Source organism: Equus quagga, chromosome 5, assembly GCF_021613505.1.
Source record: "Equus quagga isolate Etosha38 chromosome 5, UCLA_HA_Equagga_1.0, whole genome shotgun sequence".
In the NCBI taxonomy this organism is placed as follows: Eukaryota; Metazoa; Chordata; class Mammalia; order Perissodactyla; family Equidae; genus Equus; species Equus quagga.
The window spans coordinates 132,451,288-132,477,405 of record NC_060271.1 but is presented as its reverse complement, the minus strand read 5'-3'; the positions used below and the strand labels follow the sequence as shown (position 1 = coordinate 132,477,405).

Here is a 26,118-nt window from a genome sequence, read left to right as displayed (position 1 = left end):
CTGCAACAAAGAGATCTCAATGAGCTACAAATACAATAAAAGTGTGAGGGATTTTGTTTGTTCTTTTACAGCCTTATTCATGGAAAAAAAGGAAAGGAGCGTAGCCGTATTCACCAGACCAGACACAAATAGTGACATTGATACATGAAGTCACTCGATGCTTTCCTGTTCTCGTTTTGCTTACAGATGACAGAAATGAACCCAACCACCCAGCTATTGTTCAGCTTTTTTACAAAATCCAACTTTTGCTCCCACACCTGGCCCAGGAACATAATGAAGTCACTGAATTGTTCTTTCCAAAGTTGACTCAAATATACAAATAAAATTGGGTTCTGGCTGTTGGTAGTAAGCAAGATTATTTTATCTTTCAAAATACAAAGACTACTATAGTTTACATCAAAACTTAACACCTTTGGATTCTAGTTCAAAATGTTACCTGGTTAACAGTCCCCAAGTCAGCCTCTCCTATAAGTCAATAAATACGCAGAAACAAAAATTTACATCTTTTAATACATCAAAAGGTACAACAGGCAGGCAATGTAATGACAGAATCTTGGAGCAGCTGAGAAAGACAATTATCCACAAAAACACAAATCCAGATTCCAGCCTATTCTAGTTGCTACTAAATCCAGGACTCTGAAAACAAATGTTTGGAGAAGGCATCATAACACCTAATTCAGAGACCACTGGCCTCCACCAAACAGAAGATTAGGATATTGTCACTCTCTGTCCCTCAGGGGCTGCATTTCAATAAAGGGTCCTGGTTAATAAAGGCATCAAAGATCACTCATCTTTCTTCTATTATACTTTAGGGTGAAAAACATTTAGGTGGAAAGTAGAAAAAGAAAAGACATGATTCAATTAATTTGGTAAAGCTCTTAAAAGCAGGGCAGCAAGAAAGATTATGTGAATTACAGTTTTCCGTAATCCATATTTTGGCTCATAATACAAAAGATCCAAGATGTGGGAATAGGAAGAAGACACCACCACACTGAGGAATAGCTGAGCTGGTCGGGGCCTCTTAGATATTGGGACCTGGAAGAGAGGTATGCGCTTCAGTCTGCCTGCCCTCTGGCTGTAGTTTGAGAAAATGGTCAGCTCCTGAGCAGAGTTCATTTAGCTGTGCTCAAACACACGTTCTCATCATTTAATACTGTCTGGCAAGGTTCTAAGGGTACAAAATGGAATGAGGCGCAGCCCATCCTCTCAGGTTTCAAGTCCAGTATCGGAGGCAAACAGGTACCAGCTAACACGTGCATGGTGCTCACCCAGCACCATCCCAGGGGCTCGGCACACGTACCGGCTAACACATGCATGGCATTCACCCAGCACCATCCCAGGGGCTCAGCATACTGTTCCCACTGAATCTGCCACTCACATATTTTTACATGCAACATCTCTGAAATCAAGAATCCTCTCACAACTGATGGCATGAAACCCCTTTTAGTGGTACATAATGGTACATCCTATAATCAATGACATACTTAATGAAATACAGCACGTTATCTTATTTAATCTTCACTACAACCCTATGAGATAGGTATTACCATTGCTCCTAATTTACAAATGAGGAGATTGAGGATAGGGAGGCTGCCTAACTCAGAGGCTGTGACGAAGCCACTCAGCAGGAGAGCGGGAGGAGCGGGCAGCGTGGCTCAGGATCTCACCCGCAGCGTTGCCCGGCCAGTGAATACATTTGTACAGCACAGATGTGAAGTACAGAAGATGTACAAGGTGAAGGCGACTAATCCTACCAGGAAAGGGGACAAGGGAGAGGGCCTCAGCGCAGAGGCTGCACATAAACACGGCTCTGAAAGACCAGCAGGAATTCATGTTGGGGGCGGGGGGCTCCCTGCAAATACAAAGGAACCAAGTGTCCAACAGTAGCGTGTGTGTGCAGAACTACAAACGGTTCATTATAGCTGGGTCTGTCTGAGCTGAGGAGCAAGAGCTGTAGCTGAAAGTGGAAAGGAAGGCATGGCAAAGGCACAAAGCTGCCAGGCTGCCAAGCTGCAGGGAGCCAATGCAGTGCCTGAAGCAGAAGAGAACCATGGTCGGAGACATTTAACAAGATCGTGTGTGCAACAGAGCACAGGACAGACCTGAGGGAAGGGCGACCAGCTGGCAGACTAACGTGTGAGTCCAGATACAAGACAGTGACCTAATGAAACAGAGCTGGAGCTGCGGGGCAGCAGTGAACTTGAGGCATCAGGAAAAAATAACAACTGCTAATGAGGGCTTCCTACATGCCAGGTGCTATTAAATGCTTTACAAATGTCTAATCCTCAAAACAGCCCAGGAGGAAACTGAAGCACAGATAGTTCTCAGTGATGGCCAGGGGTGGAGAGGAGAGGGAAGGAGGGAGGACCTATCCCAATATCTGGCTTGGCTGCTTGGATGGAGAATGCCAGGAGAGAGCATAAGCAAGGAAGAAGAGATGTGAGGCCCACGCTGCGCTGGTTCTGGACATATGTGCTGGGTGTGGAAATGGACAGGAGAAGAGGGGGGGCAGCAAGCGTCCCTGCCCAGGAGGGACCACTGCAGATGCTCAGCTCACATCTCCTCCTTCCAGGGGTCATCTTCCCTCCTCTATTTTCTTCCTTTCTGTTACTTCTAAATGCCTTACTCTGAATCTTTAAGGACTGATTATCTCCCAAGAATTATCTTTATCTTCATTTTAGAACTTTTAATTATGAACTTATATTGCCTGCTAAGTGTGAGAGGACAGAGACAAGGTGAATGGATTTAAAGGTGGCTAAGATTTAGACTAATCTTTGAAAAGAATGGGAAAGGGAACTGAAAAATGTCAATTAAAATAATTTTCAAGAGAACTAACGACTTAAGCGAAGTTAAAAGTCATGACTCTGTAGTGCCCGCATCATGTGGGTCTCTCTCCGACACTTGGCTGCCCAAGTACAACAGAGATCTGAGTCCATCCGAGATCGGACATCTGCCTGGTGGTGTGCGGAAGGAGAGAGAGGAAAGGCTGCTGAGAATCTGGTAAGAATGGCAGAGACGACATACAAGAGGAAAGTGAGGTAAGCAAGACACTAACCAGGAGCACCAGGAATGGTGAAAGTGGAAACAGCATCACCTCTAGCACTGTTCTGAAGCTCTCAACTCCTGTCTATTTGTCATTCCACTGCACTACCAGGCAGATGGCCAACCACGGATGGATCTAGTGGGAGCAAGGGAGAAAGAAAGTTTTGATCTAAAAGGCTGTGGGCTCGGAGAGGCACTCTTTTACACTTTTGCAAATCTCTTTAATGTATGACTTAGCAGACAGCTGAAGTCTCAAATGTTTCTACTGCAATATCACACACCACGTGGGGCTCGGAAAGCCCACTGTACACCCGTGAGAGAATGAAAATGAAAAAGGCAAATCATATCTACGTGTTATCATGAAAATAACTTTAACCTCACCATCTCCTAGAAGGGTCTCAGGGACTCCCAGGGGTCTCTGAACCATACTTGGCAAACTATTGATCTAGAGGATGGTAGACAACAAAGAACAGAGTGCCAGATAAGGCCCAAAACCAGAAAAGAAGTGGGGAGGCAGGAGAACTTGCACCTGACACGTTAGCAGACACAAAAATGAAATGAGAGATCGAATCCGGTTGGCACTTTTTTTGTTTTTGTCTGTCTGGTGGGGGTGGATATATCAGAATCACGATCCCATTCCCCTGAATTCTGACATAACCTTTTACCCCAAAGAGGTAAGAATTACTGCAACAGAAAATACTATTACTAATAAAAGTGTGTTCTGTAGGTGTATTAGGGGTAAGAAAAACGGTTTAGAATCACTGATTCACTTACGACTCTTACATTTTAACAAGAGGCATCAAATGAAGCCCAGATAAACTAAGACACCAACCCAAGAATTGAATTAAGAGTTTAGCTTCCCAATTTAGTCTTCAAACTAAGACTTATCTATATTACTTTCGCACACACCAATTAACACGAAGGAAAACAACTCCAAAATAAAATAGATGCGACACTGAACACTTCCCACAGAAAATCCCCATCTTGCTATGGTTGGGGAGGAGCTGAGTTCAGCGGCTGGGGGCCTGGGGCTGTGGCACTGACGAGATCTGGTTTCAAACTCTGAGCCTGCTGAGGACCAGCCGTATAAGCTCGGGGGAGGGTATCTAGCTCCCTGAGTCTCCCTTTTCTCAGCTGTAACGCTGAGATAACAGTATTACAGCACAGGGTGACTTAAGGATCAAACGGGAACGCACTTCAGCATTTACTGTGGGTCTCACCAGAATCTGTGTTAAGTAAATGTCAGCTATTAATGGTAATTTAGCTACTGGCAGCAATTCATTAATAATTAAGGTTGTCTGTTGTGCTGTAGGCATCTCATCTTATCCATTCCTTAACTTTTATCCTCCTCTCTTGCTGGGTTTTGTTTTCAATTCTTTAAGTCTAGTGCTCTCATGTCTAAGGGGAAAAAGCTCCGCATACTAGTCTAAATAACAGCTCCCTAATCCCTTGAGTTTTCAAAGGAAACTACGTTCCAACAATATATGAGCTCTAGACAAGATTTCTGAAAAATATGAAAGGTAAATAGTGCCCATCCCATCCCAATACTGTCTTTTATCTTCTTCCTCAGGCAACTCATGCTAAGGCACAAACTCTGTAATACTCCAAGGTTAATTTCTAGGCCAGGAAAAGCAGCCCCATCTCTTTTCTGGGCTTCACCAAGTTTAAGCAAAAGCTCCATTTTCACTATGAGAAATGGACGCGCAGGCTCACCTGCTGTAATAATGTCCTTTCACCACAAGGCCTGGCAGTTTTTCAGGGCATCAGATACCTCTTCTATTACCCTTTGTCCACCTTTCCATAACTGCTCTAAATAAGGACTGTTTAATAAGCTAGGAACAAGTAGGAGGAGGTCAATATCTTTTCCCTACACAAATTAATTTATCCAGAAGTATTTTAAAATTCTATTTTTAGTCAATTGACATTAAAATATTATTTTAAAGACTATATTATTATGTATTTTAATAAGGATCAACCTCAAGCACAGCATTTATAAAAGTCTGAACAATTTTAAATAAAGGGAGAGATTTTAGAGATTAAAATCACAATTATTCAGATATTTATTTAAAGGTTAAAACCTTTTTAAAAGACTCAACAGTTCATTCTAATGAAGACTAGAATAAAACCAGTCACAATGCAATCTCTCCATGGTGCTTGTTATTATTTCAAAAAATAAACGAGGACGCTTACACTATCTGGTAAGCAAGGGAAAACCTCTCTCTGTTTCTTCAACTTAAAAGAAAATCTTTAAAAGAATCTTGTCAAATAAGCAATTTAACAACATACGTGAATTTCAGGCTTCCAGGGCTGACAGTTACTGGTTTTACGACCTCGTTCAAGTGACTTCCCCTTTTGGAACCTCAGTTTCCCCATTTGTAGAGTAGTTAATACACCTCCTACACAGGACAGTTGGGAAAGTTAAATGTGATATTTGTAAAAAGCACTCAACTAAGTGACTGGCACCCAGAAGCGCCAGCATTCAAATCCCAAGTCGAAGGCCCACACTCGCTCCGTTAGTCACAGTGGCTCTAACACCGTGAAGACAAGCCTCGCACGTGTCCAATCTAGATATTTACCACAGTAACACACCACGGGGAGAGTCACCACTTAGCAAGCCTGACTTTTCCAAAACCATTTCCTCATTTCTTACCTTAAAGTCAAAACAATAGTCCAGTCTCACAAGCTTTTTTCTCACAAAACTTCAACATGGACTACATATTTTACGTAAATACCATAGTGTTATGACACTAACAATGATTTCGTTCATCATTCTAATAAATGTTATTAGTGTTAATAAATGTTATAAATGGTATGTAGGTTCTTAATTTTTCTTTCAATATTCTAGCAAGGATTAGGATCTTGTTGTAAAAGTAAGATTAACTTCCAGAAGCATTCAAAACTAAAATATGAGTCCTTATACTTTGCCAGTGAAAAGTATTCTTATTTTTTTAATTACTACAATTGTCTGGTAATTTTTTAGTAAGATATGAATTGTTACTTTCAAAATAAGAAAGATATATTATCTAGTTGGATAATATCTTAAAAATTCCCTTTTGTTTTTTATTAATTTGGAGAGTTAGCTATCAAACTGACATTTTAGACAGCCCTCAACTGGCAGAAATCCGTTATATGGGTAATCTACAAACTTCTTTTTACTCTAACACATTCAGATTTAACAGCAACACCCAAAGTAATGCCTTTATTTACCAAGGGACTTGTGTTAGTCTTATTAGCATCCCTTAATTATGTAATCCCCCTACTTCATATAGAAACCTTAATCCAAGGGGGAAAGAAAACTTACCTTACTTGTTCAAGGATGACTGAAATCTCCTGAAGAGTTTACAAGTGGAAATAAAATTTAGAATTCAAATACCTCCAAAAGAGATATTATATTGCTTAACACTATAACGGAATCTGAATGACACCCTTTCCTGAATGCAGCATTTGATGGAATGACGCTGTGTACTAAAGATTTTTCAGAAACCCAACAGGTCCTGGACATTCTATTAACCTACCACCAAGTCACAGGTTTTTCTTCCTACGGAAATTGAGAATATTTAGAACCCTTAGATCCTAAGCACAATATGCCAAAAGGCCACTGCGTCCTTGTGAATAGAGACACCTGCATCTTTGCTCTACGGAAGAGTAACACGCACACACAATACCTCGCCTTTGTTCAGGACCTGCGGGCTCCTATCACCTCTCCTCGATCAATTCAGGGTATTTCCATTTAATGACACATTCTCATAATCATAATATTTAAAGCTGAGAATTAATATAGCACAGAGGTAAAAAGTTTGGGCTCTGGCTGCAATGAGAACACCTCGTTCCAATTCCAGATCTATCACCGACCAACCTCTGTTTCTCTGTGAAATAGGTCTACCACGCCTGCCCCTCTGAGGGCTGCTGCGAGGATTAAGTGCACTTTGCACAATGACTAGTACACAATAATTACTGAAAACATTAACTATTATGAGGATAAGATAACATTAAAAAATCAATTTTACAATTATTTATGGTTTTCCACTTGAAACCCAACTCGTAGCTCAGGACAGCACAGCAATCCCAAAGATTTATTTCAAACCACTTTATTCCTTTATTCCAAACCACTGCGAGGCTTTCGAACATGGTCCACAGAGAGCATAAAAGAAAAATCTAAGAGTCCAGTCTCCTTCCCGCCACATTTCATTCTCTCTCATGGGATCACTGGATTGTCCTCAGTGAGGTTAGTATTTTCCCTACAGAGTTCCCGCCGAGCCACTAACCACTGATAATTAACTTCATGGAGACAAATGAGGCTTCTGCCTGCTGGATGGCATTTCCAAGATCACCATTCCTTCCTAACGACATTTTTATCTAGGAATCCATACTGCAGGAGTCTTGTCAGTACTGGCAGATAATAGGTGAAACTGGATCCCTGTCCTAGCTGCCCTTCAGGGTCATGGCGGACCGAGATAAAGGCCACATCAACGAGAACTGCCTCTTCCTTCCCTAATCTCACCCCAATCCCCAGGGCCACTGCTCTATGGTGAGCCTAATGGGAAGAAAAGCAAGTCGGAAGGGAGGCAGGGAACACAAACAGGCTGCAAGTCTACCTATCATGCATGCCATTCAAGGCCAACAGCATAAACGAATATAATGTTCAGAAACACCCAACCAAAAGCAGATGAAAAAGAAGATTCCAAAGTAAGAGTCTACAAATACTCATTCAACAAAACAGAATAGAAAATGTAACCTCACTGAGCTTCTGTCATCTATATGCTCAACAATGGGATTAAAAAACAAGTAAGATATCCCTGCTGAGAGTTCATATTCTGGGGAGAAGAAAAACTGAATTCCAGTGTCCCGTGGTAATTAAGATAGCATCAATACTTACAACAAGCTCTGACACGACATCAGGAGGTAAAAAGCACAAGAAAATATTTTGTAACTAACAGTGACCTCTGATGACCTCTGAAAGCATTTCATCCAGAATTTGAACAACTTTTCTTGGTAGCAAAACCCCCTACGCAGACGTGAGCTTACCTAGATGCCCACAGGATGAAGCAGGTGGGTACATGCTCCTCAGCTGAGTCACTGCTTTAGTGTAATTTAGACCCAGAAAGGAGCAATGACTCGGCCAAGGTCCCAAAGCTAATGAAAACCTAGCAGGGCCTGAATTCAAACCCATATATACCTGATTCCAAACCAGTGCTCATCCCCTCAATCACCAAGGCCACCCAACGGACGCCAGTGTTTGAATTCCATCCTTTCTCATGTCCTCGCCTGCCGTTCAATTTTATCATCATTAAAGGAGGCATTCAAGGAAAACATTTTTTACTATTTCCCAATTTAAAAAATATACTTTAGCATAATTCTTCTTAACACCAAATATCTATACTCTGTTTCCAACTGTTTTTCCCTACTCAACATATAGTAGTGGCTGATATGTATGCAGTCTGGGTTTCCTGCCTTCTAAGCTAGTGGCTCCCTCCTTTCTGCTTCCTCACCCTTAGGACATGTCTCTTCTGTAACAGTGATCACAGTGTGACAGGGAGACTTTGATAGTAAACGTCTTACAGAGACAGAGCATGTCTTTTTATCCATCTCTGGGTCCCAGCATCACCATAAGAAATATTTGTTGCATGGCTGACTGTCTTAATGTCCCAACCGAACAGCACATTTCAGAGGATAAGGACCACATCGCCACTATCTTTGAGTTTCTGGAAACACTGTGGCACACCATAAACGTTTCTTCAAATTGGTGGATAGCTGGGCCATGTGAGGGTAGGTTTAAAATCACTTTCCTACAGTTCTTACAATATAATCCCACACATAGCTTGGCAACTCATTAGATATGTGCAATTTTACTGTATAAATCTACATCTTTTACATTTTTTCTTTAGGTCATTTGTTTTGTTGAAAATTACTTGCCAAGTTATAAAGAAAATACTTCAAGTTATCTTCTCAAGGTTAACAGGCTTTTCTACCCTTCCCATGTTAACTATCCCACATTTCTGCTGTTTATATTTAAATAATGGCAGTTCCCTTGTGCTGTGTTCCAAAAGTCTGAGACTTTTTGGAAATCAAAACAAGTTTTCCCATAGAAAAGTTAAAAAACAAAAAACTACCACGAAGGGCACTTAGGTTCCCACGCCCATTCACAAAAGCTTATTTCGCATGCCAGAATACCACAGAATGCAGCCACCCTGGCGACCTTATGCAGGGAACAGGCCTTCCTAACTCCAGTTGGGTATGTCTCAAACACATTTCTTCTCCCTCTCCCTTCGATAACCTAAGGGGGAGAGGTTCTCTCTATGCCTCCATTCCCCTTTCCCACCCCTTCTGTCCCCCACATTCCACTCTCCCTGGGAACAGAGATCAAAGCAAAGCCCAGCTAGATGGCCAGGTCTGAGAGTTAGGGCTGGGACTTTGCTCCAGGTAGAGCGGGAGACAAGGGCTACTACATTGGCTGCTCACAAAACTATGTGCTGATCTGAGACAGAGCCCAGGGTTCTAAAGGAGGCGGAGCCTGTGGCCAGAAGCAAGAGCTCCAGGGGACCACTTGGAAAGGGCTGCTGTCAAGCAGAAGCCATGTTATCATTCATTGATTCATTCAACAGACACTTACTGAGACCATACAATCTCCTAGGGACCATACTACACTCAGAAAACAGAAACAGGCATGATGTGCCACAGAATTTGCAGTCTATGAGGGCAAAATTCATTACTTAAATAACTCTCTAATACATTCATAATTAAGAATTGAGGGGGCTGGCCCTTTGGTATGGTGGTTAAGTTCAGCACACTCCACTTCAACGGCCGAGGTTTGTGGGTTCAGATCTCAGGTGCAGACCTACACCACTCATCAGCCATGCTATGGCGGTGATCCATGTATAAAGTGGGGGAAGAATGACACAGATGTTAGCTCAGGGCTAATCTTCCTCAAGCAAAAAAAGAGGAAGATTGACAAGAAATGTTAGCTCAGGGTGGATCTTCCTCAAAAAAAAGAAAAAATAAAAAAGTGTTTTAAAAAAACTGAGACAGATTCTCAGAAGAAAAGAGGGTGTGTATCAATCTGTCCTAGATTAAGGAGTCTAGGCACTATTCTCCAAGGATATAATGTTAAAGTGAAATCTGGAAAATCAGTAGGAGAGAGACGACAGGAGAAGGAAGGAAAATATTCCAGACAGAGGGAACAGAGTGGACAAAGCTGAGGAAGAAAGATATAATATCTTACAAGAGAAGAAAACATTCACGGAGAACATGGCAAAAGGGTTGGCTGGGGATGAAGAAAAACAAGCTATCTCCTAAACCCACTCTTTCAACAAATATTTACTGAGAACCTGCCACATGCCAGACACTTTGCCAGGCCCTTGGGACAGATCAGCATTTAAGACAGACAGGGTCCACGTTCCAACGACACTTGTATTCTAGAGGTAGAGACAGACCAAGAAATAAACAAGATAATTTCAAATAGTGATAGGTGCACCATGACTGCAGCCACTGATCTGAACTTCACGGGAGGGAATTCCATGCACACAGATGACACCTACCACCGCAGTCTTATTTAAATGTTGCTGGTTGTGGCACACATCAAGATACACATCGGGATTGTTCCCACACATTTTTCTATAAGCAAGGCACGTGCGTGTCTGTTTTTAAATAGCATATGTTAGAGAAATACTAGATTTAAAAAAGTAAGAATTTAACCCTGCCTACATTCTCAGTACGTGAAACACATTTGATTTATTTGTTTCTCATTTGACAGGACAGGGCAACCATTACACAAATAATACATTCCAAACAAAGGAGATAAAAGGCCTCGCACAATGTTCCTGTGGATGTAATGATACCCCTCTCCCGGCACGTGCCCACGTCCACATGTGCAATCACAGCCTGTCATCAGGCTACATGTGAAGCCAGTAGTAATCCCACATCATGCTCTTTCATGCCGAAATAACTTTGCCTGTGCTTTCATCCTGCCAAGAACGTCCTTGCATACTACCTCTTCAGCTGCAAAGCGCTTGTATCAAATCCATGCATTACGTCCTCCAGGAAGGCCTACCCTGTGTTTGTTGCTCGTGGCTCCTTCACACTTGGACACAGTCCACTTGCCCCTCCCATCCACACCTTCTGCATGAGGAACTCGCTCCACAGCTAAACCCCACTGGAGCCAATGTCCTAGCTAAGCGGTCCTCAAGAAAATCCCGCTGCCCATGGCTCCCCACTCTGGAGTCAGGTGTCCTGTAGGCTAACAACCCAGCATCGAGGCCAAAAGAAACTGACAGGACAGAGTGAGATGGAACTCTTCATACTCCAGGGGAAGATGTCTGGGACAGATGGCTGGAAAGGGAGGGTTTCCAGGGCAGGGAGACCGGGCTGTGGCAAACTTCAGGACTTATTTTCAGCAAGCAAGCCTGTGGGTCTCTGGGCTGCAGCTACAAAGAAAGAGTCAGGCCAAAAATGGTCCCCTTCGCTCTTCTGCACAGGTCCCAGGAAATAGGCTGCTGGCAGCTGCTTTCCAGAGCTCATGATCCCTGGGGAAACAGGGAGGTCATCCAAGGTAGGAAAAGACAAATTGTCAACCATTTCCCCCAAGTAATCTTAGAAAACACACACACAGAGGATAAACTCTGGAGACAGCTCTAAAACATACCATGACATCAAAACCAAGAGAAAGCAGCTCACTTATACTTTCTCATCCTACCTCTCAGAAAAGATTCTCCCCTGTCTGCTGATAGCTGTAATTTCTTTAACAGGAAGAGTTTCCATTTCACAAATAGAGATAAAGGGCAAATTGCCTGTGACACATAGTGTGAAGAATTTCAGTCAATGAAATTAATTACTTACAACAACATGCTTCTCACGGAAGAATAAACAATAGGCCTCAGAGTGGAACTGACGTGGCTTCAAATCCACCCTTTTCGAGCCATGTGACCTCAAACAGTTACAGAATAACTCAGCGTCCCCATTTGTTTGCCTATAAAATGAGGGTGCGACGCCCAGCTCAAGCAGAAAGCTCTCGACACTCAGCCTGGCACAGTCAGCACCCTCTCCCCTTCCACTTGTTTTGGTGGGGGTCAAAAAAATAAATAAATAAGGTCTTGGGTATCCAAACAGAAAGAATGGGTGAACTAAGGCATGAGAGAGGGAGAAAATGGAGACAATCGATACTGAAATTGTAAAACTTCTCCATTTCACTTAGGGCCCTGTATGGATTTAAGGAAAAAACAGGTCCTCATAACTACCTCACATTCTGTGGCTCCAGCAGGTCCAACAGCGGCTTGTCAGGAGTTCCCATCAGAATGTAGATGGCTTCTGGTGCGTCTCCTACAGCATCCAAACCAAAGTGTCCCCTAATCACCTACTATTTAAATACCTCCAATCACAAATGCAGTAGCTCACAAATCACACCACTGAACAGTCTCACTATAACTGAGATTGTCCTTCCTTGTGCCAAAAACGTGCCTCTTCATAATTCAACTAGAAGTACCAATTCCATCTTAGCACTCCAGAGAAGAGCATACATATTCCCTTTCGATATTTAAAGATAACTTCATGTCTCCCCTTCAACATCTAGATTTCCTTTCTTTGAGGGCACTCTAGGTTTTCAATGTTCCTTTTTTTTTTTTTTGGTGAGGAAGATTGGTCCTGAGCTACTATCTGTTGCCAATCTTCCTCTTTTTCCTTAAGGAAGACTATCGCCAAACTAACACCTGTGTTGATATGCCTCTATTTTATGTAGGATGTGTCCACAGCATGGCTTGACGAGCAGTGCTAGGTCTGTCCCCGGGATCCGAATCTGCAAAACCCAGGCCACTGAAGCGGAGCACGTGAACTTAACCACTAGAGCACTGGACTGGCCCCTTCAATGTTCCTTTTGACCCTTCATTCTTATAACTAAACACAGAAAAGTGTGGATGCATACAAACATCCAAAAATTTTCCTAAGCGAGAAAATATACAAAATCCTTAAACCAACCTTCAAAAAGTGTGCTATTTTATTACTGATCTTCCTTCTTGCGCTTCCTTTATAATGTTTTCTTTTTAACAGCTCTATTGAAGTAAAATTTACATGCCATAAAACTCATCTAATTTAAATGTACAAATCAGCAAGTTTTAGTGAATTTATACGGTTTTGCAACCAAAAGCCTGCTGGAATTGTGACAGGAATTGCATTGAATCTATTTATCGATTGTGGGAGAACTGCCATATCAGTAATTTTGAGTCTTCCCATCCATCAATGTGGGATCTCTCTCCATTCAGTTAGGTCTTCTTTAATTTCTCCCAGCAATTCCTTTTACTTTCAGTGTAGTGGTCTTGCACATTTTCTAATAAATTTATTCCTAAACATATTATTATTTTTGATGCAACTGTGAATCAATTTTTTTAAATTTCACTTTTGGACTGTTCATTTCTAATATACAAAAATAAAACTGATTTTTATATATTGCTCTTATATCCTATAATTTCACTATTCCCGTTATAATTTTTTGAATAAAACGTTTTTCATTACCATATTAAGTGGTAAACATCAGGTCTTGCATTATTTCACTTCCCTTTCACACAAAGCCAACACCGAGACGGCCAACACTTAAATCAGCTTTTTAGAAACCATCTGCTTCAGAACAATAATCCTTAGTAAATCATTAATAAACAAAGTTCATACATTCCGCTACTTGCACCACAGCAAGTCTAAAACTATCACTTAGCAAACTTAAATTTATTTCATATTTCTGAAACCAGCAAGAAGAGCATCTGCCTTCCTCTCTTTTACAAACCCCGGGGCAGGAGTCTGCTTAGTATACGGGTTGGCCAAACACAGTCCACCACCTGTTTCTGTAAATAAAGACTGACGGAAGCACAGACATGCTCACTGGTTCATGCTGTCCATGGCTACTGGTGCATTACAGCAAGAGAGCCGAGTGGCTGTGACAGAGGCTGTGTGCCCTGCAAAGTCTAACATATTTGCTACCTGGTCCCTCACAGACAGTTCCCCAAACCCTGCTCTCAGAAACGGTGGGCAAACATGGTAAAAGTTAACTTCTCCCTATATTAGTTAAGGAGAATATCCTAATATATAGGACATTCTATCCCTAAACACTCTTTTCTTTTTGTCTCTATCACTTAAGGTTTTCAATTTTTTCCCTCAAAAATTTCAAAGCATATATGAAAATACAGACTAGAAAAGGCACTGAATTCTAAAACAGATTAAGTTTTAAAGGTAAATCATCTAGATATGGATCAGAATAATACAGCATACATGAGTGTTAAATGAAGGGAGCTACGAAAAAAAGCTTATTGTAAAATATCTTAATTTACACAAGGATTTGTTAAAGACAGTGCAACAACTACCCTACGAATAGCTTATCAAGGACGTAAAGCAGAGATTCAGGAATTTTTACACTGTAAAGTACTCAAGGAAGTCACAAGCCTTCATTTTAAAGATTTAAACCCTGGCTGTTCAAAGAAATACGTTAGACATACCATGTAAAACAAGAGTGGAAGAAATAAACAGAACTGTATTAAGACATAAACAGCACCTCCGGATGACACACAGGAATGCTCTAAGTCCCATCTAGTATATGTGAGTGAAATTCTTAAGGTCTGACCCATTAAACATTTTAAATTAATGTAAAGGCCTCAGTGAAAAAAAATAAGCTTATACGGACAACAAGAAAAAGAAACAAGAAAGAAAAAGTAAAGCGAAACCGAAAAACACATACAGGTAGAAATAAAAATTGAAAAGAGCTAAAAGAGATTTAAAACACTTTTCAAATTAATTACCCACTTCTTTATTGCGAACACTAGCAACTAATAAGGCAAACCCTTATTTAGCCTAATGTGCCCATCAACAGTGTCGATTCCAACAGTGAAATCCTATCTTAAATATCAGCAGCACATATGCAAGCAGCACTTTCCTCCTGAACACTTACTATAAAAGAGTAACGTAAGCAATTTTATACAACTCTATGTCTCTAAAGCTACACTATCCAAGAGAACTTTCTGCGAGGACAGAAGTGTTCTCCATCTGCACTGTCCAGTACAGTAGCCACTAGCCACCTGTGGCCACTTAGCACTTGAAATGCGGCTAGAGTGAATGAACAAACGAATTTTAAATTTTAGTCATTTAAATTTACATGCGCACATGTGGCTAATGGCTGCCACACTGGATGGCGCAGGTCTAAAGCATTATAAAGTTAACTTTACAGATTGCCACTGCCTTTCAGAAAAAGAAACAATTTCCTTTGACTAGATATCAGTTTATTAATCTTCCACTTTAGAAGAATATTACTTTTGTTTATGCAGTAATCTAGAAGTCTTCTGTCTTAATCTAATCAAGTTTCCTTCTGTTAGCCAGCTTAAAAACATACAACTCTTTATCAGATATTAAATACAGTATCACTTTGAACTTGTCATCTGTATAAGATTTTAAAAATAGGGTTATAATGGTATAAAAACTGCTTCACCTGAAACACCACTAAAATATTCTACTTCTCTCATAAAAATTAACTCAAAACACTATGAATTTGTGAGTGTTGGTGTAGAGAAGGAAGAGGAAAGCCAGTGCAGGTGGCATCAATGGGAACGAAGAGAAGAAAACAGAGGAGGTGACCACCAGGTCAAACAGGGAAGATGTAAAATACAACAAGGTTTAGAAAAAAGCTAATCAATTAGCTATAGGTCTATGATTCCTTGTGCAAAATTCTTGGGGCCATATATATTTCAGAATTCAGAAACACAGTGCCTGTGCCATCACAGATAATATAGAACCCCCTGCAGCAAGACGTGCTGGCAGGATCTGCTGGTTACACCCTGCCCCGGGGTGTTCAACCATGTTTTACACACCTCTACTCCCCAATTTCCATCTCTGGGCCAGACCTCGACACTCAGCTACCAGCTCCTATTGTTATGTCTCACAGACACTTCACAGTCAACATCCGTTTATTCGGCAAATAATAGTTCAGTGTTTCCTACATACCAAGCACTGTTTCAGGTGCTGATTACATACCTGCTTGAAAGGCTTATCCCTAAACATGCTCCCCAGCTCCAGGGTTCCCTCCATGAGAAAATGGTGCTTCCATCTACCCTATCACCCAAGCCAGGAACCTGGAATCATCCTTGACATTTTCTTCCTACTTGCACTTCCCATCCATCACTAAGTCCTTCCAAATTTACGTTCTAAATCTCTGTCCAACCTACTCACCTCACTCTCTCTCTCTCTCTCTGCTGTCAACCCCAGACTAAGCCAGTGGTTCTTAACTGGAGGTTCTGCCCCCAAAAGGCATTTGAAAACACCAGCCTACATGCCCAGAAACTGATGATTGGATAAAGAAGATGTGGTATATTTACACAATGGAATACTACTCAGCCATAAAAAAAGACAAAATTGGCCCATTCACAACAACGTGGATGGACCTCGAGGGTATTATGTTAAGTGAAATAAGCCAGTCAGAGAAAGACGAACTCTATATGACTCCACTCATAGGTGGAAGTTAGTATATTGATAAGGAGATCAGATCGGTGGTTACCAGGGAAAAGGGGGGGTGGGGGGAGGGCACAAATGGGGAAGTGGTGTACCCACAACATGACTAACAAAAATGTACAACTGAAATCTCACAAGGTTGTAATCTATCATAACATTAATTAAAAAAAAAAAGGCATTTGAAAACATCTAGAAACATTCATGGTTGTCTCAACTTGGGCGGTTAATGCTACTGGCATCTAATGGGTAGAGGCCAGGGATGCTGCTAAACATGCTACAGTTCAGAGGACAGTCCTGCCCATCAAAGAATTACCCAGTCTACAATATCAGTAATGTTGAGGTTGAGAAATCTGCTGTAAGCAAACAGAAGAGTGATGCATACCAATGATTTTATTTTTGTACTTATGACAGTTGTTCTTGAAAAAGTTCTCACAATTTAGAATAATTTTTAATGTAATAAAATTCTATTTTGACCTAATTCTATTACAGTGAAATACACATTTATATGTGAACAGAGTGAACACTTACGTGTGCATGTTCTCCACTCCTATTATGATCATGATACAGTAGGAAATTCCACTTTGTACAAGAAAATGTAAGGCATACCTATAAAAAAGTAAGAGCATTGTGAGAAGAAACATGCCCATTCACAAACATCAAGTCAAAACAATTCAGGCTAAAAAGTGCCTATGTATAACACAGAATATTTCCAGGTAAAAAAATAAGGAATCAAACCTCCAGAGCCTAAAATTCTGTGAATACCCTGGAGAAGGAGTCCCATATGGCAAGCCCCAGAAGAGCTGGAAAAAAATAAAACAAAACCCCATAAAGCCACACTCAGGCCCCAGCATTCCACGTCTCCTAGCTACATGAAAGCACTGCGGGGTTATGTGGCTAGAAGATTACAGCTTTTTCCATAATTTAAGGCACAATGATGGAAGGAGTAACAAATCTGGATTTTAGAAGAGTCCTAATAGAACATCAATTATTTGTTTGCCCAAACTAAGTTCTCTCACATCAGCTTTACACTCTGTTTATCTTTTCAAGTATTACAAAACAACAAAAAAGTACTAAGTATTAGAATTAACTAAAAAGCAGTACACCCAAATCTATTTATTCTGAAAACATGATGGCTCAAGTCAAATGAGCTTCCTTACACAAATCTAGTCAATCCTTAATTTGCAGTAATCTACCTACAAAACATTTTGCTGAGGTGGCAGAGTATTTTCTAAGGTTCTAACGTAGAAATCCACCACTAAATGAAAGAATTTATCCATTCAGTTCAAAAAGTTCAGGCAAAACATGATTAGAATCCCTAGTTTTAAAATTAACCTAAACTATCCCTAAGATTATACATACACGTGCACACACACACACACTTTCAATTTTCTTTCCCTTTTGATGGCATGAATAACACATGAAAAAATTTTCAAATCATTGTACACAATTTAAAGTATTAACAAGGATCTTAACCTATGATTAAAATGACTTTTATTCTAATCATTACGGAAAAACAGGCACCTCCAATGTGGAAAAGTTACTCAAATTTTTCCATAGAAATATTATAAATAGGAAGTAGGCTCCAAGGCAGACTCATAGAAGAAACTTATTTCACCCATTGCACAGACTGTGTCGGTCACTCTGTCTCTCCCTCCACCTAACGCACACGCGCGCAGGCGCACACAGAACAATGTTGGCGCGGGGAGCTACTGTAACCAGAGGGCCAGGGGGAAGCAGAGAAAACATATATGAGTATAAACTGAACTGAAGCAAGCTTAAAAAAAATGACTAAAACGCACACTTCTCAAGTCAATTATCCACCTGCTATTTATTGCCAGCATTAACAATTCACTAACAGACTCGATGTGAAAAACTGCAGAGGACTGCCAGATGCTTGGACGGGCTCGACTGACGGAGAGGACTCATTAAATACACTTGTCTTAAACAAAAACAATTTTTGAGGACTCTTGGGGAAATACTTTTCCTTTTCTATGATGAAATTTCCTTGGAACACGAGGGATATATGAGAACTTTAGAAGCTAAGAGTTTTATTTCTCCAATAGTGCCATCGTCCCTTACGTCACCTTAAGAGGCCCACTCCCCTGGCATCACCATTCAGACGACGTGCTTCGTCATCTTCTGTGGCGCAGTATAACGCGTGGCCAGCCTCCTGTTGTGCAAGCCTGTGTTACTGTGACCACCTAGGTTCATCTGTACAGAGCAGACCTGCAGTCACCTCCGGCTCACTGATTCCCACGGCAAGCATCAACTTGCTTTTCCGCTCATTCATAGCACAGATGACTTTCTTCATAACCTCCCATTCCCAACTACTCCACTTGCCCTCATTAGTAAGATGAGCATAAAAATACAGAGCAGCCACTTAATGTTCTTCAGGCTTAAGAGACAATACGTGAAAAGTGTTGACTGGGTTATCTGGTACACAGTAAGCACTCAATTATTAAGTATTCTTAGTAAAGTAAAAATTCAAGATAGATGATACCTTAAAAGTCTATTAAAATGCAACCCTCATTATTTTAGAGTTGAGGAAACTACGTCCTAAGGTCATATGCCTGACAGACTTTAAGACTTTCTGGGCAATTTATCCACTGGCTGATTCTTCAAGAGGTGGGGTGAAGTGGAACCCCAAGGATTGTGTACCATAATCTTTCAAGCTGCCTAAGTACTCTGAAAACAAAAGAATCCTCTATCCCAAACTTCAGTTTGTTTTTAGATACTACATTTTACTTATTGTGAGTTTCAAATCACACTAAAGGCAGGTATAAAATTTATTTTTAGCAAAAAAGAGCACTGGGAACAGAGTCCACGGACAAGGTCTCTGTCCTCAGAGAGCTTCCAGTCTGGAAGAGAGACAGAAATAAATAGATTACTTTAACACTGTATGGTAAACATTTAACAAAGAGGTATGATAAACATAAAAATTTCTAATCTGGACCATCAAGTGGATGACGGTAATGATGGACAACAATGATGATAATGGTCTTGACCCTGAGTAACTTTCCAGGCTTACAATGAGCTGGGATTGTGCTAAGCTCCTATCTGTAGTATTATGTCTTTTGGTCCCCACAGTAATCATTAGTTCCATCTTACAAAATAAAAGAGTGAAGCTAAGAAGGGTTGCATAATATGTCCAGTCACACAGCTACCAGGCCAAGGCACCCAGGGTGGGATCCGGGTCTGTCTGACTTCAGAGGTTACGCTCTATTCCATTACCCAATACTCTTACCAAAGGCAGCTAAATAAATAATTAAAAGTGTAAGTGAATTCTTAGTTAAAAGAAACCTGTAGTTGGCAGTCAAAAAAAAAAAAAAACCTGACACCATGTAGAAGTAGGTAAAATAATCAACTATACTTACAGAATACTAACATATATCTTCCAAAAGGGAAGTTGTCAAAATCAGCAGCAGATATGACTGCCTCTGAGCCTAAAAAGCAAAGCGCTAAAACGCAGATCAAAAGGATCTCTCCTTCCCATTCATTCCCACGAGCAAAGAGTTACCTTACACCTGGTGCAGAGACACAACAATCTCGCTTCCCAAAGAAAGGAATATACAAAGTTCCTCCTTCAAGAATAGAGAATTCTATTTAAAAAAGAAAAATCCTGGTCACCATATATAATTTGAATATTTAGGACTGCTTGACATTAAGGTCAGGTTCCTACTGACACTGTCTTATAAAGCACCCGAGAAGGCTTCACAGCGAGAAAACACCTCCTCAGGAAGGACCTGCAAGGAAAGAGCCACATGTGCCCCAAGCCATCCAACTCCAGGAAGGAGCAGGCAAGTTTCATGCTTCTGTTTACACAGACCACAGTGTGAGCGGCGTCCTGGAGCAGGCCACTCTGCACTATAAGCCTTCCCCAGCCCCTCCTTAAAATATGCTACCCAAATACACACTGAATACTCAAGCATTTATGAGTGAAATGTGCAGACTGGGATATGCTTGAAAATACTCCAGAAAAATAAGCTGGGGAAAGGATAAAGTCAGAATGGTAGAACTTTCATAATTGTTGAAGTTGGGTAATGCGTATATGAGGGTTCATTATATTATTCTCTGCACTCCTGTAATTGAAAAGTTCCATAATAAAAAGTTTTAAAAATATATATAACCCTAAGGCGTGATTTACAAGAAGTTTAAATAGAACCACCTGAGAATCTAAGAACATTTTGATGATATCAATTTGATGTTATCAAGGAAGCAGCAAGACCACACCTGAAGAGATCCTATTTAAATCTCAGGCTACACACGTACCCAACACGAGCAGTGCCCCCAGAGGGTTGGTCACATGGCCACACGGCAGGGACTGAATAAGCTATCCCTGATTGGTTTTCCATGAGTTTGTAGGAAACAGTAGCAATTGACAGAGACAAAAATTAGATTAAGAAGCACCGTATATTCCAACCCTCACAAGAACCAAAAACAACATCCTAAAACAAACACAGGGCACCATCAAAGTCCCACAGACTCAACCCACCACGACAGAAACTGCCAAACCACAGACCGAGCGAGTACATTTTCACCCTCCCAGGGAATTTTCATCTCGAACAAGAGTCTGCACAAGAGCAAACCTAGAAAGCCCTATCTGTGAGTGTGTAAACGAGATAGCAAACAGGCAAGCAGCAGCAGCTCTCACTTAAGAAGGAAGATTCAGAAGAAATCACAAAGAAGCCCTTCCATTGAGAGTATCTGCTGCTTTGCCAGACGGCGTGCTCTTCTCCTGACTTCTCTGTCACACAACCACAGTCACCTGTAACAAACAGGAAGGGTGGTGTTTGTGTATTTAAGGCTCTCAGGGCAGCCCTGACAATTAAGAAGGCAGCTAAATGAAGGAAATATACACACAGAGCATCTGAAGAGTCATAAACTAAAGCTTTCGATCATAAATAATTCTCCTCCACCAAAAGCAAACAAAAATCTTCTTTTGCTAATGGTAGAATCTAAAAAATGGTAATAGGGTTCTATCAATGGGCTTTACCAGACTCCTTAGAAGCCACTTGCATGAAAAGAAAAAAAACTATTTTAAATGCTTTATTTGTCTTGGCATAAAAATTTGCAAAGTAGGTGAAAAGAACTACTCATGACAGAATAAAATGTCCTTATATATTTTTTCTCCATCTGTCCTTTTTCATAAATTATAGCAAATTCCCCTCTGAGCCCAAACTGAAGAGACAGAGCCCATTCTCCAATTCTTTATTTTTTCTATTAAAAATAAAAATTGAAAAGTTGGCATATATATGTATACATATAAAACTTTATAAGTAAATATAAGAACAAAATCCCACAGAATGTATGTTTCTACTCATTCAAGTCACAAAGATATCCAAAGTCTTCATTTAAATATGATCAGAATACTTACCATCCAAAGCAAAAAAGTGCAAGGTAAAGGCCCAAAAGGGTAGCAACGACATGTCTCATAAAAGAGCTAGTTTTGCTTGAATGCAGGTAAGTTCGAAACCAAATGGCTGCTAGCAAGGCAAAGAGTTGGCACACTACAAAGTTGACCTGTAAAGAAAAATTAAAATTTCATATTAGCAACACAGACTTGAATTTTTCATTTGACAGCACGTTAAAATTCTCAGGACAAAAAGACCAAGGTTAAGCAAAATTAAGATCACTCAGTTTACAAAAGAAACAAAAACAAAACTCAGGGGCCTCCCCAGGGATGACAGCCTCAAGTTCAAAGTGACAGGCTGACACACACTGTCTGTGCTACAGGGTCAACAGCACCCAGCTGGTGAGAGGCCTGTGGGGCACCTGGAAGAACCTGGAAGATACAGGGGTGCAGACATAGAAATGGAAAGCACAGTACGGTGTGAGATACAGAGAAACTTGCTTAAAAGACTTAGGTGATCCTATAATTAGCAGAAAAGGTTTTTCTTCAAAAACCCTCTGGGCCAAGACCCTGGGCGGCCTGGCGGAATGCACCCTCTTCCATTTGGAGTTCCGCAGCCACCCCTGGTCGGGGAGTCAAGGAGCATCAGCTGGTCGAAAACTACCACCTTGTGAAACAGTCACAGCCCAATGTCTCAGCTCTGGGGGATCTCAAGGACTGGTTCAGGAGGCAAACGGATGAATGATAACAAAGAAGCCTTCAGAAAGCCAGGGGGGAAAACATTTACTCCCAGTCCACGAACGTCAACTTTGAAGTGTCCTCATAACTCACTGGGAACTGTTCTGCTCTCAAGCTGGGGAATGCAGCACATGCTGGGGATAGTGCTGCTGCTCTTCTCTCTCACTAGCAATGCTTCTGCCCTGGCAAAATGATAAAGGAAAATGCTAACAGTATGAATCTCTTCTCATATTTAAGGACTTGAGGAAAATCTCCATTTCTCTTAGGAAGGATATCCTCACAGGACATTAAGGAAAATATGTCTTAAAATCTAAAAATAAAAGGAAAAATCCATTTTACATTAGGAACTTGCAAAAAAAACACATACAAAATCACTGCTTCAGGCTCCTCGATTTTGGGCAATCACAGCACCTACGTGAGAGGCTGCACAGATCCACAGAGACATCTCTGCCTGAAGACACAGACAACGACGTGCTTTTTCTCGCATTACAAGAAGAAGACAGTTGAACGCTGTTGCACACAGTCTAAGAGACCATTGTTCTTTGAAACAGCTAGACTCAATACCAGCAAAACGTCATTCGAACAGGTTCTAAGCACTTTTTCCCTCCTAAAGGGTTCCAACTATATTTTTTAATTAAGCAAAAAGTAAATACATCAGAAAGATGAATATTTTTGATATTAACAACTACTCACATCTACAAAGCTTCTTGCAGTTTAAAAACTTTCTTTCAAATCTCTCTTAATTCAACAAAAATTTACAGAGCCTCTACTACGGGCAATGTACAGGAAACTGAAAACAGCCCAAGTCCCAGTGCTAGCCCAGAGTGACGTTAGTGAGAAAAGTAAACGTGTACACAAGGAACTTCAACTCAACCATTAAAGTGTCTGTTTAAAGGTTATATAGAAAGTGCTTTAAGAACACCACCACAAAGGAAAGAGCACAAAAGGGTGAATGTCACAAAGCAGATGACATGAGAGTTCCTATCACAGCTGATCACCAACCCGTCTGAGGAGTCTCTCTCCCTTCCCCTCCCTCTCTCTTTTCATATTTGTATATTCATATAAGATAAAGCAAAGTGTGATTATCATAGAAGCATTCTAGGACCAAGGGCATATGGAATTTTATCATATCTTTGTAGACATCCATTTTTAAATTGTCATCTTACAGATAAAGAACATGAGACCAGGCCCCACTCCAGACACTGAATCTAAATCTTTTAGGGGTAGGCCCAAAAGACCACATTAAAAATAAATAAACAAGTCCTGATAATCCTCAAGGTGTGAGAACCACTCTGTTGGAAAATAAGGGAAAGGGCATTTTAAGTAGGAAAAAAAATAAGATATGAAGGAAGCACTGAGGCATGAAAACACAAATGAGCACAATGCAGGGTGGGTTCAGAAAGTGAGGGGCTTTGCGTGTCATGCTGAGGCGTTTACAGGTGAGCCCGTAAGTGATGAGAAACCACTGAAGATTTTTAGAATAAGAAAGTGACGTGATCCATCCTCTGCTTCTGAAAAGGAAGGAACAGAACAAGGAGTGTGTAGCAACAGGTTAGGAGGCTGCTGTTCCAGTCTCCTCGAGAAAGAAGGGTCTGAAGTAGCAGGGAGATAGAGAAAACCAATTCAAAGAACACTCCAACCACAGGACTGCCAGGACTGGTCAGTAGACGAGGGGCTGAGAATGGGAAAGGCAGCAAGTCATTAATGGATGATGACATGAATCAAGACAGGGCAATGCAGGAGGAAGAGCACGTTTTAGGGGGAGAGAGAACTCTCTCTCAGGTATTCTCAGTTTGAGAGTGCCCAGGGGACAAGTGTGCACTCTGAAGATGGCTGGAAGACAGGTCTGGAGGCAGAAGAGCAGATGAGAGTCTGGGAGTAACAGACACAGCCATAGGAGAGCGACAGGAAGACGAGCAGACCTAGGACAGAATCCTACAGCCTGCAACAGTGGCGTCCAGGTCAGATAAGAGAAGCAAGCAGAATGAGGAGAGGAGGTGGGGAAGAGAGAAGGCAGGCTCAAGAGGCCACGGTCACTGTCAGATGTCATGGGGCATGAAGTCCACCTAACTTGGCAGTTGAAACTTTATTGGTGACCTTGGTGAGAGTAACTGAAGTAGAATGTCCAGAATAGAAAGCCACATTTTACAGATGAGGAAATTAAGTCTTAGCGTTTAGGTGAGCTATCTAAAATTATACAGCTTAAGAATAATTCATGGGCCGGCCCAGTGGCACAGCAGTTAAGTTTGTACATTCAGCTTCAGCAGCCGATGGTTTGCCAGTTCAGATCCCGGGTGCAGACTTATGCACTGCTTGTCAAGCCATGCTGTGGCAGGCATCCCACATATAAAGTAGAGGAAGATGGGCATGGATGTTAGCTCAGGGCCAGTCTTCCTCAGCAAAAAGAGGAAGATTGGCAGGAGTTAGCTCATGGCCAGTCTTCCTCAAAAAAAAGCATTCATAATTATCCACTGATGGCCAGGATAACTGTGCAAGAGACACAAAAATGCATGGAATGAGGTCCTGCTCCAAAAAAACAAAAGGAGTGAGTCACAGACACAGAACTAGAGTACAATTTAAGTGCTAAGGCACAGACCCGGGAAAACCCAGAGGAGGAGCACTCAATTCCCCTAACCTGGGGGAAGCATCCCAAAGGCACCATAGTATTTGGGTCTTGTAACTGGGCTACGAAGGATAAGAAAGATTTGGACAATCAGATGGCAAGAACTCTAGGTGCAGGCAGTAGCATCATCATATCAAGAAGAAAATCTTTAACAAGATACTAGCAAATCGAATACAACAATACATTAAAAGGATCATACATCGTCATCAAGTGGGTTTCATTCCAGGGATGCAGGGATGGTTCAACATCTGCAATCTATCAACATGATACACCACATTAAAAAAAAGAATAAAAATCACATGGTCATCTCAACAGATGCAGAGAAAGCATTTGACAAGATACAGCATCCGTTTATGATAAAAACTCTAAATAAAGTGGGTATAGAAGGAAAATACCTCAACATAATAAAGGCCATGTATGACAAACCCACAGCTAATATCATCCTCAATGGGGAAAAGCCGAAAGCTAACCCTCTAAGAAAATGAGTCAGACAAGGATGCCCACTTTCACCACTCTTATTTAACACAGTATTGGAAGCCCTAGCCAAAGCAATCAGGCAAGAAAAAGAAATAAAAGGGATCCATATTGGAAAAGAAGAAGTGAAACTGTCACTATGTGCAGACAGCATGATTTTATATATAGAAAACCCTAAAGAATCCACTAAAAATCTTTCAGAAATAATAAATGAACACAGTCAAGTGGCAGGATACAAAATCAACATACAAAAATCAGTTGCATTTCTACACTAACAACAAAGTATCAGAAAGAGAAGTTAAGAATACAATCCCATTTACAATTGCAACAAAAAGAATAAAATACCTAGGAATAAACTTAACCAAAGAGGTGAGAGATCTGTACACCAAAAACCATAAAACTGTTGAAAGAAATTGAAGGAGAC

The 26,118-nt window shown here is 41.0% G+C and overlaps 1 protein-coding gene across 1 annotated transcript in view; it reads right to left on the bottom strand.

The window, feature by feature from the left end:
• The window catches only part of MBOAT2 (membrane bound O-acyltransferase domain containing 2), a 126,889-nt gene that overhangs the window by 56,897 nt on the left and 43,874 nt on the right, over positions 1-26,118 (bottom strand). The window contains exons 2-3 of the mRNA XM_046663523.1: positions 21,884-22,029; positions 17,038-17,115 (exon numbers count right to left, since the gene is read on the bottom strand). Of these exons, the coding sequence (XP_046519479.1) occupies positions 17,038-17,115; positions 21,884-22,029 (224 nt within the window). The remainder of the gene's footprint in view (positions 1-17,037; positions 17,116-21,883; positions 22,030-26,118) is intronic.